General features: G+C 45.9%; 1 protein-coding gene across 3 annotated transcripts in view; it reads right to left on the bottom strand.

The window, feature by feature from the left end:
- PCSK5 (proprotein convertase subtilisin/kexin type 5) overlaps positions 1-10,891 on the bottom strand; it is a 519,637-nt gene extending 508,746 nt beyond the window's left edge. For all 3 annotated transcript variants that reach the window (XM_027549490.1, XM_027549491.1, XM_027549492.1), the window contains exon 1: positions 10,235-10,891. In XM_027549490.1, coding sequence (XP_027405291.1) covers positions 10,235-10,426 — 192 coding nt within the window. In that variant the 5' untranslated portion in view covers positions 10,427-10,891. The remainder of the gene's footprint in view (positions 1-10,234) is intronic.
- Positions 10,892-16,178: the final 5,287 nt, after the last annotated feature.

The raw sequence follows: 16,178 nt of genomic DNA, 5'->3' as shown, positions 1-16,178 counted from the left end.
TCTCACTGGCATTGGTCATTATCTCTTATCAGAATTTCCTAACAATGTTCCCAAACACTGAAGCACTGGGCCACTAATTTCACCCAGTTCCCCCTCTCTCTGCCGGTGGCCTTCACCTCTGAACTGATAATGAGATCCAGGCCATTGTCCACACACGCTCGCTTCCTTTCCTCCCCAACATGAACTCCCTGTATTTCCATTCAGCCTCATTCCTCTTTAGTCTCAAGGCACCCATGTTCCTCTTGCTTTCCAGATCCATGCCTCTCCAGGTATACCCATTACGCTTGCTGCCCCAAGGGCCCACTGTGCTTCTATGCCACCCACTGTGCTTGGTGCTGGGGACACAAATAGGAATGAGGCACAGCCCAGCTTTCCCAGCTAATGGAAGAACAGATATGCAATTACACACCCACACACAAACACACACATTCAATCAGGCTGACCATATCATTTCTCTGCCAAACTCAGATATGTTTGAAAGTGAAGGGGATATTAAAAAAAAAAAATACTGAATGGAGATAAACTGATTTACTACAGGCATAAACCAGTGCTCTCCCTTGCAAACTGTGGTATCAGTTCAGTTCAGTCCAGTCATTCAGTCATATCCAACTCTTTGCGACCCCATGGACTGCAGAATGCCAGGCTTCCCTATCCATCACCAACTCCCGGAGCTTACTCAAACTCATGTCCCTCGAGGTGGTGATGCAATCCAACCATCTCATCCTCTGTCATCCCCTTCTGCTCCTGCCTCAATCTTTCCCAACATCAGGGTCTTTTCAAATGAGTCAGTTCTTTGAATCAGGTGGTCAAAGTATTGGAGTTTCAGCTTCAGCATCAGTCCTTCCAATGAATATTCAGGACCAATTTTCTTTAGGACTGACTGGTGTATGGTCACACTAACTGCAACTTAGTATGGTACCTTCAATCATGCAGCCATTAAAGTGTGTGTAAAAGTATTCAGTAACATTGGAAAAGCCTCACGATATAATGGTAAGTATATAGAAACTGAGCATAACTTGGCTTATAAAAACAAGATAAAACAATTGAGATTCACTGGGTATGTAATATGTGCCAGGCACCATTCTAACTACTTTTAACTAATCCTCACAGCAATTTTAGGAGGGAAATACTATTAGATCTTTTTCACCATGAAGAAAGTAAGACAAATGGGTGCCTCTTTAAGCATCTTTAAGATGCTTGCCTAGGGTGCCTCAGCTAGGAAGTGGCAGTATTAGGATGCAAACTCTTTTAGTTCTATACTTATGATCCTAAATACTCCAGGACACTGATGAGAAAGAGATGAAGGGAGATGACGTAGGAGGGAGGGCAGATGCGCAGTGAAACGTCCCCTCACTATTCGGTCAGGCACTGGTGTTAAGAGCACGGGCACCATGTTTCAATTCTCATCACCTAGATTCTCTCTAGTGTAGCCCTCCGTGGCTTCATGACTGTGTCTTCAGGGCCTCCCCACCCTCTTCATCTACTCCCTATATCCCTTGCCCTCTACATGGAGACATTCCTTCGGGTTGTATTCTCAGCCCTCCTATCTTGTTTGCCTCACATCTTAGCATCCTGCATGCTTTCACAGCTTTACTTACACTGAGATGGCCGAGCGGCAGTCCTCACTTCTCTCCTGCCCTAAATTCTCTCCTGGCTACTGTACATTTCCATCTGTATGACTCTCTACCTGCTGACAACACTACATCTGGACCTCCCAAGTCGTTCCCCGAAAGGCTCCTGCAGGCTGTCCTCATGCCACAGATGACCCCCATGTTCCTGGTCCCAAGCTATAAACTCTTTCCTCTTCATCTTCTCACTCTTTCTCATCATTCCCTTCCACTGGATTACTGAGCCACATTGAATCTACCTATACTAGAGCTTCCGAATCTATTCCTTCAGTTTTCCCAAGTTCTGTGTTTATAACAATAACTTTGCCCAACACAATACCTTCTCTACCTCCTCCAGTTCATTATGCACACAGCTACCAGCGAATTCCCCACCAGGCAAGGCTGAACCATACTGCACTGCCTGAGACTCCATCAGTACTTGCCTTCCTTAGTACTGGTTATGGATAAAAACATCCTAGGTCCCTGACAGCAGAAAGTATAGTATGGATTACATGGTAGATTCTCATGTGTTTTGAATCAGTAGGGTGTTGCCTCCTTCTCAGGGATCTTCAATGTAATTCTTTATCTTCCTTGATCATGTTGAAACTCCCTAACCTAGGCATTTCAGGCTTTATATAATCTGATTTGTGGTGGGTATTTTTCTTGTCCTACATGTCCTTTCCTTTATTCTAGTGGTGGCATCCTCTCTTCTTTTAGGAAACTGTCCTTCCTCAGTTGGTAGGGTGCCCACCCAATGTCAACATCTCCCTCACTTCAAGGGTGGACAAGTGACCCAAGCTAACTCACCAAAACACCACCACCCCCACAAACAAAGTGACTGGCCTGAAAATAGGGATATGACCCAACTGCTGAAGAACTGAAATCTTTTTCAGGGGTTAATTTCAAGACTGCATGAGAGAGGTACTATGAATCAAAAGAGCTCTACTGCTCATGGAAAGGGCCCAACTGAAAATGAAGCAAATACAGGGAAACAGATAAGAATCCAATGTTAGTACTGCTTCTGACTTTTCAGCTGGATAGACCCACAATCACTTTTCTGAAACTTGAATCTATATGTGTTTCAGAAATTCATAATTCTTCAGATGAGAAAAGTACAGTGGAATGTAATATACACGCTATGTGGATCAAGGACAACATCCTCAAAATCAAACTCAGTCATAGATTTCTGCAATCAAACACATTAATGTCCTAATTGATGTCAGTTTAGGTCAGGGTAGGTTTTTGCCTTTAAGAAAGTACAGATAAGATGAGGCTTGGCTGCAAAAAGTTTCAGCTTCTGCCTTTAGAACTTCACATAAAGGCATGTGGATCTGTTTAAACCAACAGATTCCCTGCTCCCTTATCTGCCTGTTTATCAGTTTTATTTGAGCACTATGAGTTGGGTTTTTCACACATGTACTCAAAAGAGTCCCGTCTGTATTCTTTATGGGCCTCTCTGTATTTCAGTTTTATTTCCACTACTCTCCTACACATAACTCATATTTGAGTCAATCTTAAAAGACTATGTTTGATTGTCTATATAAAAATAAAAAATCATGCAACCTCCACATGGCATATGCCTTATAAACCAAAGTTGTTCAACCAAGAGATGGGGAGCCCTGGCTGCTTGATGCTCTGGTCAGCTGTCCCAGCCCTACACCACCCTCCAAGGCTCTCAGGGGAAATGTGAGACTTGCCATGCAAAATGCTGGGCTGGATGAAGCACAAGCTGGAAACAAGATTGCCGAGAGAAATATCAATAACCTCAGATATGCAGATAACACCACCGTTATGGCAGAAAGCAAAGAATAATTAAGAGCCTCTTGTTGAAGGTGAAAGAGGAGAGTGAAAAAGGTGGCTTAAAACTCAACATTCAAAAAATGAAGATCATGGCATATGGTCCCATCACTTCATGGCAAATAGATGGGGAAACAATGGAAACAGTGACTTTATTTTCTTGGGCTCCAAAATCACTGTAGATGGTGACTGCTGTCATGAAATTAAAAGACACTTGTTCCTCGGAAGAAAAGCTATGATAAACCTAGACAGCGTATTAAAAAGCAGAGACACTGCCAACAAAGCCCCGTCTAGTCAAAGCTGTGGTTTTTCCAGTAGTCATCTGTGGATGTGAGAATTGGACCATAAAGAAGGCTGAGCACTGAAGAATTGATGCTTTTGAACTGTGGTGTTAGAGAAGACTCTTGAGAGTCCCTGGACTGCAAGGAGATCAAACCAGTCAATCCTAAAGGAAATCAATCCTGAATATTCATTGGAAGGACTGGTTCTGAAGCTCCAATACTTTGGCCAACTGTTGCGAAGAGCCAACTCATTAGAAAAGACCCTGATGCTGGGAAAGATTGAGGGCAGGAGGAGAAGGGGATGACAGAGGATGAGATGGTTGGATGGCATCACTGACTCATTGGACATGAGTTTGAGCAAGTTCCGGGAGATGGTGGAGGACAGGGAAGCCTAGCGTGCTGCAGTCAACTCTCAAAGAGTTGGACACGACTGAGAGACTGAACAACAACAATGGGAGAGTCAGATGCCACACTGACTCCTCCCCATTTCTGTTTCCAGTAGATCCCCAGGGGCAATTATGAGAACCTGGAAATTCACCAGTGCTCCACTAGAGAAACTCCTAGTAACTCCTGCATTCTCTTACTTTTCCTCTGGAGCAGCCTCCGTCTCCTTGGAGCCCTTATAGATCATATAATACTTCCTATGTCTGTCTTTATTTATATGTTCATATTTGTTCTTAGGGCACTCGATAACACAGCAATCCTGAGAGGTAGATGGGGCAGGTGCTCAGGTCCCCAACTTGAGGGTCAGGTTGATAAATAAAAGGGAAAACCCTAGAGTTTCACTCAAACCTTCTGACTTAGTTTAGTTTTCTTTCTAGTCTCTTTTTCCTCCTAGGGTTAACTCAAATAGAAGAGTTTATTGGTCTGGATAGTTCCTTCTTGGTACACTTAGGTGGAGAGATGTAATCTGTTGAACTAGTGAGAATGTTGCACGCGCAACTGCACTCTAGTCAGTTCAGTTGCTCAGTCATGTCTGACCCTTTGCAACCCTGAACTACGTGCAAATTTAATCCTGATAAAAATAAAAATTCATATATATAGCATATTCATAACATGAGCATCTATACGTGTTCATTTTTACTACCCAGGAAGTCAAAATCAGCTTCTTTGTCATTTAATCCAACCTGAATTAGACAAGTGATCAAATCCCGAGGCACAGAGATGTCTGCAGATACTTCAGCCTTGGGGAAAACCCAGACACTGCTTCGCATAACTTGAACCGACAACACAAATACCCCTCCCTGCCCAGGGGATGTTTCTGGGTCAGGACTCCCTCCCTTAACCAAAGAGTCAGACATGGCTGGACACTTTCCCAGCGCACTACCCTGCTTCTCTGGCTGACCTTTAAGGTTAGGACCTCTGGATATAAACTTATTAAAGATAGTCATAAGGCAAATTCAACTGCCTTGGGGCTCACAAAAATGCAGTGTTTCATTTCAAATAGACCCCAAAAATCCCAATGGCCACATACAGCCATTCCTAGCCTATGAGGTTAAAGCAACAGACCCACCATCAGCAGGCCAAGAGCTCTGAACTGCTTTTTCTTCTGAAAGGTTCTCCCACTCATGAGAACGACACATGTGAGGGTGGATAGCAGAGGTCAGAGCTAAGGTTCTTGGGTGTGGAAATCAGAGCCGAGGTCCTTGCCGGGTGCAAAGCCAGATGCATCACACAGGGATCACTCTGGGACTCCCACATCCATTTACAAAGGCCTAAGGATATAACTCGGAGAAGGCAATGGCACCCCACTCCAGTACTCTTGCCTGGAAAATCCCATGGACGGAGGAGCCTGGTAGGCTGTAGTCCATGGGGTCACTAAGAGTCGGACAAGACTGAGCGACTTCCCTTTCACTTTTCATTTCATGCATTGGAGAAGGACATGGCAACCCACTCCAGTGTTCTTGCCTGGAGAATCCCAGGGACAGGAGAGCCTGGTGGGCTTCCATCAATGGGGTCGCACAGAGTCAGACACGACTGAAGCGACTTAGCAGCAGCAGCAGCAGCAAGGATATAACTAGGGGAGCACAGTGCACTCCCATACAACCCACCAGACTATCCCTGTCCCCTATTTCTGATGCCATCCATAAGCACTGGGCACTCACCCTCCACTGTTTAGCCTCCCACATTATTCACAGGTCAAAACTAACCAAGAAAGTGAGAGACCTTCAGGACATTGCTGAAGAAGGTTCTTCCTGCTAAAGCATCCTGTCCTGCTGATTTGGAAAATGGTTCTTATCACCTTTCTCATGCAAACCACATTCAGAATTAAGTGAAATAGGAATTCATATATGATCTCTCATAATGTACCAAGGCAAGGTGCTTTATAAAATAATCAGTCTTCAGATTATTTTTTGTCCCTTTCTTCCATGCCCAGTGAGCTTATCCTACATTATTTAATGGATTATAGCAAAGATCAACCAGGGAGGGGAGCACTGCCATGGGAAATCAGCCAGAATTGTTTAGAACCCAGCAGAAAACTATTTTAAACTATTTCAAATTGTTAGTTGAAATGGAAAACCCATTTCCGTGTCTATAGAGCTCTGATTTAGCTTTTTTGACTCAGTCATCAAACATATTTTCCTGATCTTCAGTGTGTTGCATTTTCCATTATAAAAATGTCTTCCTTTTATCATACCTAAATAAAGTCTGAATCTCACTTATTTCAGATCCAGATTCAACAAACCTTCCAAAGCTACTTAACTATGTGCTGAGCAGTACAGAGCCGACTCCCTCTATTATCTCATTTATTCTTTTACAGATGAAGGAACAGGGGCTCCATTAAGTTCACTGACTTTCCTGCTTTCCTAGACCTTGCAAATGGCATCTGTAGAGTTTCCAAGTCTCTGCTCTCAATGGGACTGCCAGGTAAAACATTCTCCCCAGTATTACTCTCAGCTGGCTTTATCTTTCTGGAATCTCGCTCAACATAAGTCACACTTTTTTTTTTTTTTGGCAGGGGGGGTGGTAATCTGGTAATCTCAGTTTGGAATCAAGGATTAAAAGCACCTCACAGATGGATAAATGCAGCTGGTGCACAGAGCAAACAATCTTTACGGAGGACCTTCTCTCTGGGTTTGAATACCCAGAAGTTAATTCCTCCAGGTTTGTAGACTGCAGCCAAACAAAGGTTCACAATTAACATTATGTTGGGTCTTATTCCTTCATGTCTTTTTCATCCTCTCACCACTACACTGCTAGCTAAAAACTAGGCCTCTTTTTTCCACCCCCGTGTGGGCCAACAGACAGATGTACCTACCCTCAGCCACCTTAGCAGTGCTCATTATGATAAATATTGAGACTGCTTGGCGTTGGGTCTTGTAGGGGAAGAAATGCAGGACTTTCTAGAGCTGATGGTAATGCCAAGCAAAATATGATATATAATGACATGAAAACTACCACTAGTTACAGCATCATTTTAGAGTTTCGAGACATAACCATTCACAAAATACAAACATTATGTGAAAACCTACCCAAACAACTGCTATCTCTAGAACCAAAGCCAAGAAAAGCTTCATTATTGTTCCCTTCCAGGATGTCAAGCATGTTCTTTTTGCCTGTTTGCTTACTTCTCCTGTGTTACTCTCCACGTACTATCTTTCTTGAAGATGACAGGCCAGGTTTTCTGTAGAAATCTCCAGGCCAGAAATTTACCTATGGTGGCTTTTAAATGCTAAGATGTTACACAAAACATGACACTGAACAGATATTCAAAATCAGATTGTTACTGTGGTACAAAGTCACTACCTTATTCACCTAAAATATTACACAGAAAGACCTCAAAAATACTACCAGGATATTAAATGACTATAGAAACAATAAAAGACCTCAGTTCCAATCTGTGACACATGAGGTGGGACCCCAAGCCCAAATGCTTAAAAACAGGGGCACATTCTAGAGACATTTGCAAATTAGTTACTGCCCTCAACTGAACAACAGCTGGCTTACTGATATAAAGAAAGGACAACAAAAGGATGGCCCTTACAGTGCAATGATATTGCTTGTGTGAACTCAATTTACCACCTTCAAGACTTAGCCCTTTGATCTACAGAGGAAATGCTTTACACTGTAAGAATTGTTTTTACACTGGTTAGGGTATCAGTTCAAGGAGTCCTCTGTCACCCCTGTAAGCTCTCAATTTCCTCATTGGCATTGTAAAAACCACAATAAACCACATTTGGTGTTACTTGAATGTAAATTTTCTTAGTATTACCTTTTAAATGAAAATCCACAGATCTTCACTATAAAGCCCTTTGTAAAAAGTCAGGCAAGGTTGCAGGATACTGCAATGTTTGGTTATTCAAAAATGAGTTCTGTGACAATTTCTTCTCCCCCATTCTGCCAGGTTCCAAATGTGTAAGTTCTACTGAATGAGTTTATTTTGATACAGATCTTTCCACTTCATAATTTCTGAAGCTGCTTAGGTTCAAGAAGTCCAGGTCGGTTGAAATTAAGTATCTGTGTATTAAGCCTGGACATTTGCTTTCCGTCTACTGAGTCACTAAATCAGAATTCAGGGAAATGGGGATTTTACTTTCTTCCGCTTCCTTTCATCCTCACAGGCAAGTGTAGGCCTGGACCAGACAGTCCTAGATCTGATTCACACCCTTGTACTGTCTAGATAGGTGACCTGTATGGGTAACTTCTCCAGAATATTGGTTTCCCTGTTGCTGTAAGTGACGTAATATCCAACAAAAATGGTTGTTCTGTGGATTATGAAGTAAGTGTATGGTCAAGAACTATTCTTCCAAATATGCCTTTTTTATGGGAGATGCCCAGTGTTAGCTGAACCTGAAAGATGCATCTGGAAAGATTATTAACATGACTACTTTTATTATTAGCCTTTCCTTTTAAATTCCCCAGGTCACATGCAGCACCCCCCAACTTCAAGCTTATGTAAAAAAGATTTGAATAGACTTAATGTTTTCTTCCAGAAGAAGAAGATAGAAGAAGCAGGTAGAATCCCAACAAGCCATTAGGATGAAACTCTCCTGAAAATGACAAGCACTCAGACAAAAAAATCTGGCTGGCTGTGGCTTCCTTTCCCGTATGTGTTAGACCGGGGGACGAGAAATACAGACCATGCCCCTTGCCTTGGTCTCAGCCCTCCACCAGACTGGTTTCTCCAGAATATGTCCACTCTCTGGCACCTCAAACAGCAGCAAGATCCCCCCACCTGGCCCCCTCCTGCTTCTCCGAAGCCCCAATGCTCCTGTTAGATGCAGTAACAGCAGCTCTGCCTGCTCTGGATGTTGCGTCCCCCAGGCAGCCCAGAGTACCCATGCTGGAGGACATGTTCCTGGCCATGGAGTTCCATAGCACCAGAAACCAACAGTCTGTGCTCTTCTGCTCCAGTGGCCCCAGCCGGCATCTTCCTCTCCCCTCATCCAGGCAGAGCACGCGGGGCGCGTGCAGCCAGAGCAGTCCCAGCAGCGCGTCTGCTGTAAGGGCGCCTCTATCACCCTCGCCTCCCTCCCCCATTAGAGTCTCATCAGAGTCAGACCAGCGCCACTCCTCGGGCCAGGCCAGGGGAAGCGAGTGGGAGGGGTGTAAGGATGCGGGAGCACTTTCTGGGACCTGCTTCCACTGCCCCTTCCACCCATTTCTTGCAGGAAAGAGAGCGAGGAAGCCAAGCCCGGAGGTACCTCCAAATCTGTAGTGCTTCCAATCATTCCCATAACATCCCTCAATTCTGAGTCCCCAGCGGGGCAACTCCTTCCAAAGCACCTCACGAAAACCCCGCGCCACCGCCGCCTCCGGGTCCCGCACGTAACTCCCAGAGGGAAGACCCACTGTTTTCCAAAGCAGAACCAGGTCAGTGGTCTCGGAAGTTTGACACCTCCCACTCCGACTCTCCATCTAGAAGCCCCCACGCTTATCCAGTTTGAGAGGGGAAGCCAGGAGGTCTCCCCACAAGTCGCTCACGCCGGGTCCGGCCGCCTCCTCTCTCTCCTTTCTCGAGTCTAGCTCCAGCCCTCCACGCCTCTGGCGCCTTCACTGAGTGACCAGAGGTTCTCTCGCTCCTAAAAGAGGAAACTTCTTTTCAGGGCTAAATTCAGGTCCGAGCAGGAAAGGCTTTCCCTTCTTTGCCTCCCCTCTTATCCCGGCTCTCAGAAACCACGGGGAGCCGGCACCAGGGGCGTGCTTACCCTCTAACCCCTAAAAGAGTCCACTGCTTCCCCGACTTTCCACTGCAAAAGTCCAGTCGGGTCTGAAACTACTTATGTACACTCGTGATCCTTCCAGAGACCCTACCTGTCCCTCCTGATTTGCAAGAAACAAGTAAACAAAACACAAATCGTAGCAACTTTGGAGAGCGAGTGTGTGTGTGTGTGTGTGTGTGTGTGTGTGTGTATGTGTGTGTGTGTGAGTGAGTGAGAAAGAGGAGAGAGAGCATCGCAGAAGAGTTAGGGCAACAGCTGCAAGAACACATCTGGAAGAGGGGGAGGGGACAGACGAGGAAGGGACAAGCGCGAGGTCGTGGGGGACTCCCCCCATTCCCCCGCCCTCGCAGCTTCAGGGCCGAGAACCCGGCCAGCTAGTGGTTACCTGTCCTATGTTGATGAATCCGTACTTGCTGGCTATGCGGTTGGCCTCCGGGAAGCCGCCGGAGATTTTGACTGCCCAGTGGTTGGTGTAGACGCGCGTCCGGCACACGGGGAGCAGGCAGCCCCCGAGCAGCGCCAGTACGCAGAGCAGGTCCAGCCGTCCCGGGCAGCAGCAGCGGCTCCCCCAGCCCATGGCCCCGGCGCTTGGCTGCTGCTTCGATCGCTCGCTTGCTCCGCTCTCTAAGCTGAGCGCACAACTAACTTCTTCGGCCTGGGCCGCCCGAGCGCGCAGCCCCCGGCCGCCGCGGCTCGCAGCCCTGGGAGATCGACAGGAGGCGGCGAGCCCCGGCAGGGAGCTGAGCAGCGAGCCTCGCACCCACTCCTAGACCATCCCTGGGGCTCCGGGGACCTGTGCTTCCAGCTCTACGGCCCGCGGGGCGGTCGGCCGGCGCTCCCCGGCTCCGGCGCAGGAGGCGGCTGAGTGGGGCGGGCGCCCTCCCGCAGTTGGGTCTCGCCGGGCTCGGCTCCCGGACTCTCCGACTCGCCCTCGCTCCTCCCGGGGCCCCCGAGCGCGGCGGAGGCGGCGGTGCAGGCAGCGGCTGGGCGCCCCCTCTGCTGGCCCGGGCTCCGAGCGCTCGCTAGCTCGCTCCCCGCGCTCCCTCCGGCTCCGAGCAGCGCGCTGGGAGTGTAAGTGGCAATGGCAGCAGCGCCTGCTCTGCATAAATGACTCCCCCCGCCCCCCTCTATACCCCTCCTTTTCCACATCTCCCTCCTCCTCTCCCTCCTCCGCCCGCCCGAAAGCGGCCACGGTGAGGCGCCAACCAGGTCCTAGCGCCGCTGGGTTCTTCGGGCTGTAACCTACAGGGTCCAGAGCCGCAAAAGCGAGTCTTTCCAAAGGGCTGAGAGCAGAGCTCCGGTGTGGGGGTTTTACCCTCTTCTCTCCTCTCCCTTCTGGATTTGTATTAATTTACCGCCACTTCCCGAAAGACTAAAGAGATTTACAAGCTGGTTCTGGTCAAGCGGCCCCAAGATTCATTCATCCTAGCTCTGAACCTCCTTAAACAAGTAAGTATTTAAGGAGGTCACTTGCGTGTCAATTGCCGAACAAATAGCCCGAGATTTTCACTTCATTAATTCTTCATCCTTTTCAACAACTGTTTATTTCACAAAATCTGCTCCCGGGAGAAGCTACCACACAGGACGGTAAGGCGCATCGACCCTTGCAAAAGCCAATCACTGGCAATTCCAAAGCCGAGTGTGTTGCCTGCTGACTTTCGAAATCCGTGCTTCCTATACTAGGCAACACCACGGGAGAGTAAAATTCCAGTCGCGGAATTGGGGAAAGATGTTTCTGTGACTATTTGGTATGAAAGTGGATGGGCCAAGGGAATAACTTCATTCATTCGTTCCACTGAGTCTAATGAGAACTTCTTTTTCTCCACCAAGGGAAAAGTTTTGCAACTTTTCCAAGAACGGCCCTGTAACAGTGTTGAGTTCGATATAAACAGGACCACGGAGGAATTTCGAATGAAATAAATGTGTGGCTGCGCCTCCTTCATTACTGTATCTTGCACTGTGACTGCAGCAGGCAGGAAGAAGCTCGGATTTACCCGCTTCTGCTGAAGAACCTCCCCGCCTTTTCTGGCACAGAACGACTTCTTGTGAAAAGAAAATATACTCCTTATGAAATAATTCAACTGACCTTTGAAGTATTCACTATACCTCTAACCCGCTCCCCGCCCCCCCCCCCCCCCCCCGCCTTCGCCCTTGCTCTCTCCTCTTCCCATCCCCCATTGTCTTTCTTAACTGTATTTGAAGGTAATTAACACATCACACTTTGGGTAATGATTCTTTTATCTGCCTAGGGCTTCACTTTTCTTCCTCCTCCCCTCAGCGGAACCAAAGCTGCAGAATCAAAACATGCAAATTTTATAAAACTCATAGTTAAAATCATAAAAATATCATTTTATGATTTTACATATCGTATAAAGTATGCCATATTAAATATTTAATCTTGAAAATAAACCCACCAAATGGCTTTATTCCCACTCTACTGAAGAAGTGGAAGATCAGAAGAACTAAATCATTTGCAGAAAGGCATGTATTTTAGTTATTTACTGGTTAGACACATATCTTTTCAACACCTAGAATGTGCCAGGCATTGTGCTGGATACCGGAGAAAGAGGAGGAAGGGGAAGATGGGGGGGCAACAAGGACTAGTGCATTTCAGACTCTGACTAACTCTAGCCTAGATGTGGTTTGTTGCTGTTGTTTATAGGTGGTAAAGCATAAGTACTATGCTTGGGCTTTAGAGTTCTGATACAGCCTCCTTACTGGCTAGCCCCTTTGCATGTTCCCTCTTCAACCTGGAGCCTAGAAAGTTTACAAACTGTTAGTTCAGTTCAGTCGCTCAGTCCTGTCCGACTCTTTGCGACCCCATGAATCGCAGCACGCCAGGCCTCCCTGTCCATCACCAACTCCCGGAGTTCACTCAGACTCACGTCCATCGAATCAGTGATGCCATCCAGCCATCTCATCCTCTGTCGTCCCCTTCTCCTCCTGCCCCCAATCCCTCCTAGTATCAGAGTGTTTTCCAATGAGTCAACTCTTTGCATGAGGTGGCCAAAGTACTGGAGTTTCAGCTTTAGCATCATTCCTTCCAAAGAAATCCCAGGGCTGATCTCCTTCAGAATGGACTGGTTGGATCTCCTTGCAGTCCAAGGGACTCTCAAGAGTCTTCTCCAACACCACAGTTCAAAAGCATCAATTCTTCGGTGCTCAGCCTTCTTCACAGTCCAACTCTCACATCCATACATGACCACAGGAAAAACCATAGCCTTGACTAGATGAACCTTTGTTGGCAAAGAAATGTCTCTGCTTTTGAATATGCTATCTAGGTTGGTCATAACTTTCCTTCCAAGGAGTAAGCGTCTTTTAATTTCATGGCTGCAATCACCATCTGCAGTGATTTTCAAGCCCCCAAAATAAAGTCTGACACTGTTTCCACTGTTTCCGCATCTATTTCCCATGAAGTGATGGGACCAGATGCCATGATCTTTGTTTTCTGAATGTTGAGCTTTAAGCCAACTTTTTCACTCTCCACTTTCACTTTCATCAAGAGGCTTTTGAGTTCCTCTTCACTTTCTGCCATAAGGGTGGTGTCATCTGCATATCTGAGGTTATTGATATTTCTCCCAGCAATTTTGATTCCAGCTTGTGTTTCTTCCAGCCCAGCGTTTCTCATGATGTACTCTGCATATAAGTTAAATAAGCAGGGTGACAATATACAGCCTTGACGTACTCCTTTTCTTATTTGGAACCAGTCTGTTGTTCCATGTCTAGTTCTAACTGTTGCTTCCTGACCTGCATACAGATTTCTCAAGAGGCGGATCAGGTGGTCTGGTATTCCCATCTCTCAGAATTTTCCAGTTTATTGTGATCCACACAGTCAAAGGCTTTGGCATAGTCAATAAAACAGAAATAGATGTTTTTCTGGAACTCTCTTGCTTTTTCCATGATCCAGTGGATGCTGGCAATTTGATCTCTGGTTCCTCTGCCTTTTCTAAAACCAGCTTGAACATCTGGAAGTTCACGGTTCACATATTGCTGAAGCCTGGCTTGGAGAATTTTGAGCATTACTTTACTAGCGTGTGAGATGAGTGCAATTGTGCGATAGTTTGAGCATTCTTTGGCATTGCCTTTCTTTGGGATTGGAATGAAAACTGACCTTTTCCAGTCCTGTGGCCACTGCTGAGTTTTCCAAATTTGCTGGCATATTGAGTGCAGCACTTTCACAGCATCATCTTTCAGTATTTGAAATAGCTCAACTGGAATTCCATCACCTCCACTAGCTTTGTTCGTAGTGATGTTTTCTAAGGCCCACTTGACTTCACATTCCAGGATGTCTGGCTCTAGGTCAGTGATCACACCATTGTGATTATCTGGGTCGTGAAGATCTTTTTTGTACAGTTCTTCTGTGTATTCTTGCCATCTCTTCTTAATATCTTCTGCTTCTGTTAGGTCCATACCATTTGCCACCCAGACCACCTGTATCTATTCATAAGGACATTGGATTATTCCTCTAGAAAACTGATGGGTTTCACATGGGATGGGAAGACCTCAGTCAAAATCCAATATATGCCAGTCAGCCTTTCTTTCTTTAAGAAAGGAAGGCATTTGCTGTTGGATGGACTGAGAGCCTGTCTGGTGATGACCCAGAGGAGGGTGGCCACTGTGGGGACAATATAAACTACTTCAGGACTTGAGTTTGTAGCATGGGCTGTAGGTTTCTCTGGGACTCTGGCGCCATTATTGTTTAGAACAGCAAAGGCCGCCCCCAAATGCTGCTCTTTGTAAGTTGTGTTGCCTCTGGGCTTCACCTTCTGAAGATAATGGGGAGCCACTTCTGCACCAAGTCTCCTGAGGCCTGGAGGGTGTTTCCTAAGAGGGGCAAATTACTCATTGACATTTTTTTCTCCATGTTGTGTTTCTCTTTTTCTTTCCACTAACACCCTTGCCTTCTGTGAGTGTGCCCTGCCTGGCACACACACACACAGCATTCACTGCACCAAGCATGAGAGAGAATTGGAAAGGCAGGTAGGAAATGGGTAAACCACTTTTCTGCTTTGTAAACCAATCCCTGGGCCAGCATTTAGCTTACTCATAGGGTATACTCTTCCATTTGGATGCATATATACTTAGAAGGGAAAACTCTAGCTCTGTTTTAAAAAAAATAAAGACTTGGAGCCCCCATTCATCTGTCAAATCAAGCGTATGAATGTAGATTCATTCATCTTGCTGTCCATGGCTTTCATGGTTATGTTCCACTTCAGTTATGTGTGTTTTCTCAGAGAGTAGGATTCTCAAACCTAAATAATATCGAAGAAGCCCCTTTCCTACTGGTGTACAAGCACACACCGCTTCCTGCTTTGGGGTCTACCTTAATGAACTCATTAGCTTCCTTGATTAGAGCCAGTTGGCCAGAATGAAGCTTCCAAATAAGGATCAATAGCTGCAGCAAAAAAAGAAAATCACCTTCTCTGATGACCTTCAGCTCTGCTCGTTATCCAACTCAGCCCTATTTTCAATGCCTCAGTAGCCAAAAGAACAAGGTACCAATGAAATAGTAGTGGTTAGAGTACAACCGGAGAAGGCAATGGCAACCCACTCCAGTGTTCTTGCTTGGAGAATCCCAGGGACGGGGGAGCCTGGTGGGCTGCCGTCTATGGGGTCGCGCAGAGTCGGACACGACTGAAGTGACTTAGCAGCAGCAGAGTATAACCAGCACTAACACTGGAAAAAAAGCTGAAATCCAAGTCTTCCCCAAATGCTTCCTTTTTGTATGCTAAGAGTAGCACTCACTATCTGACCCTCCTCTCTCCCTCTGTAACATGCCATATGGCAGGAAACCTGGCAGTTTTAAGTTCTACTCTGCCTGATACTTAGCAACATATTACTTGATAATGAGGCCCCACTAGTGTTTGGCCTCTCTGCCAAGGTCCTTCACAGCTCTTAACAGAAAAATTCAGTGAAATGAGATGAAGAGAAACCCAGGCATTTTAGCACAAGGAGAAGTGAAAAAGTACTCCATGGGACTCATCTTGAAACTCTACAAATGGGAATTATTCTGAGAGGAGTCTGCCTTTTGAGACATCTCATTTCTTCCTCTGCTACCTCTTTTGTTGGAAAATGACCTTTAAGATCTCTTCCAACCTGAGATTCTGTGAATCAATGATAAATTGGTAATGGGCAGTTTGGAGCTGCCAAGAGGGAAAACTGTTCCTAGAAATTTCACTGTCCAGTAGAGGAGTCAGTAAATTTATGGGGATTCTAATCACTTTTCTAGTCGATCAAATTCAGAATCGGCAGTCAAAATTTGTCAAATTTCATAATGATAATAATAATAAATGGTAGTTATTACTACCATTTATTAAGAACTAGTTATA

Source organism: Bos indicus x Bos taurus, chromosome 8 (genome assembly GCF_003369695.1).
Source record: "Bos indicus x Bos taurus breed Angus x Brahman F1 hybrid chromosome 8, Bos_hybrid_MaternalHap_v2.0, whole genome shotgun sequence".
Taxonomy (NCBI): domain Eukaryota; kingdom Metazoa; phylum Chordata; class Mammalia; order Artiodactyla; family Bovidae; genus Bos; species Bos indicus x Bos taurus.
Note: the sequence above shows the minus strand (reverse complement) of the source record. Positions and strands in the feature narration are given on the sequence as shown.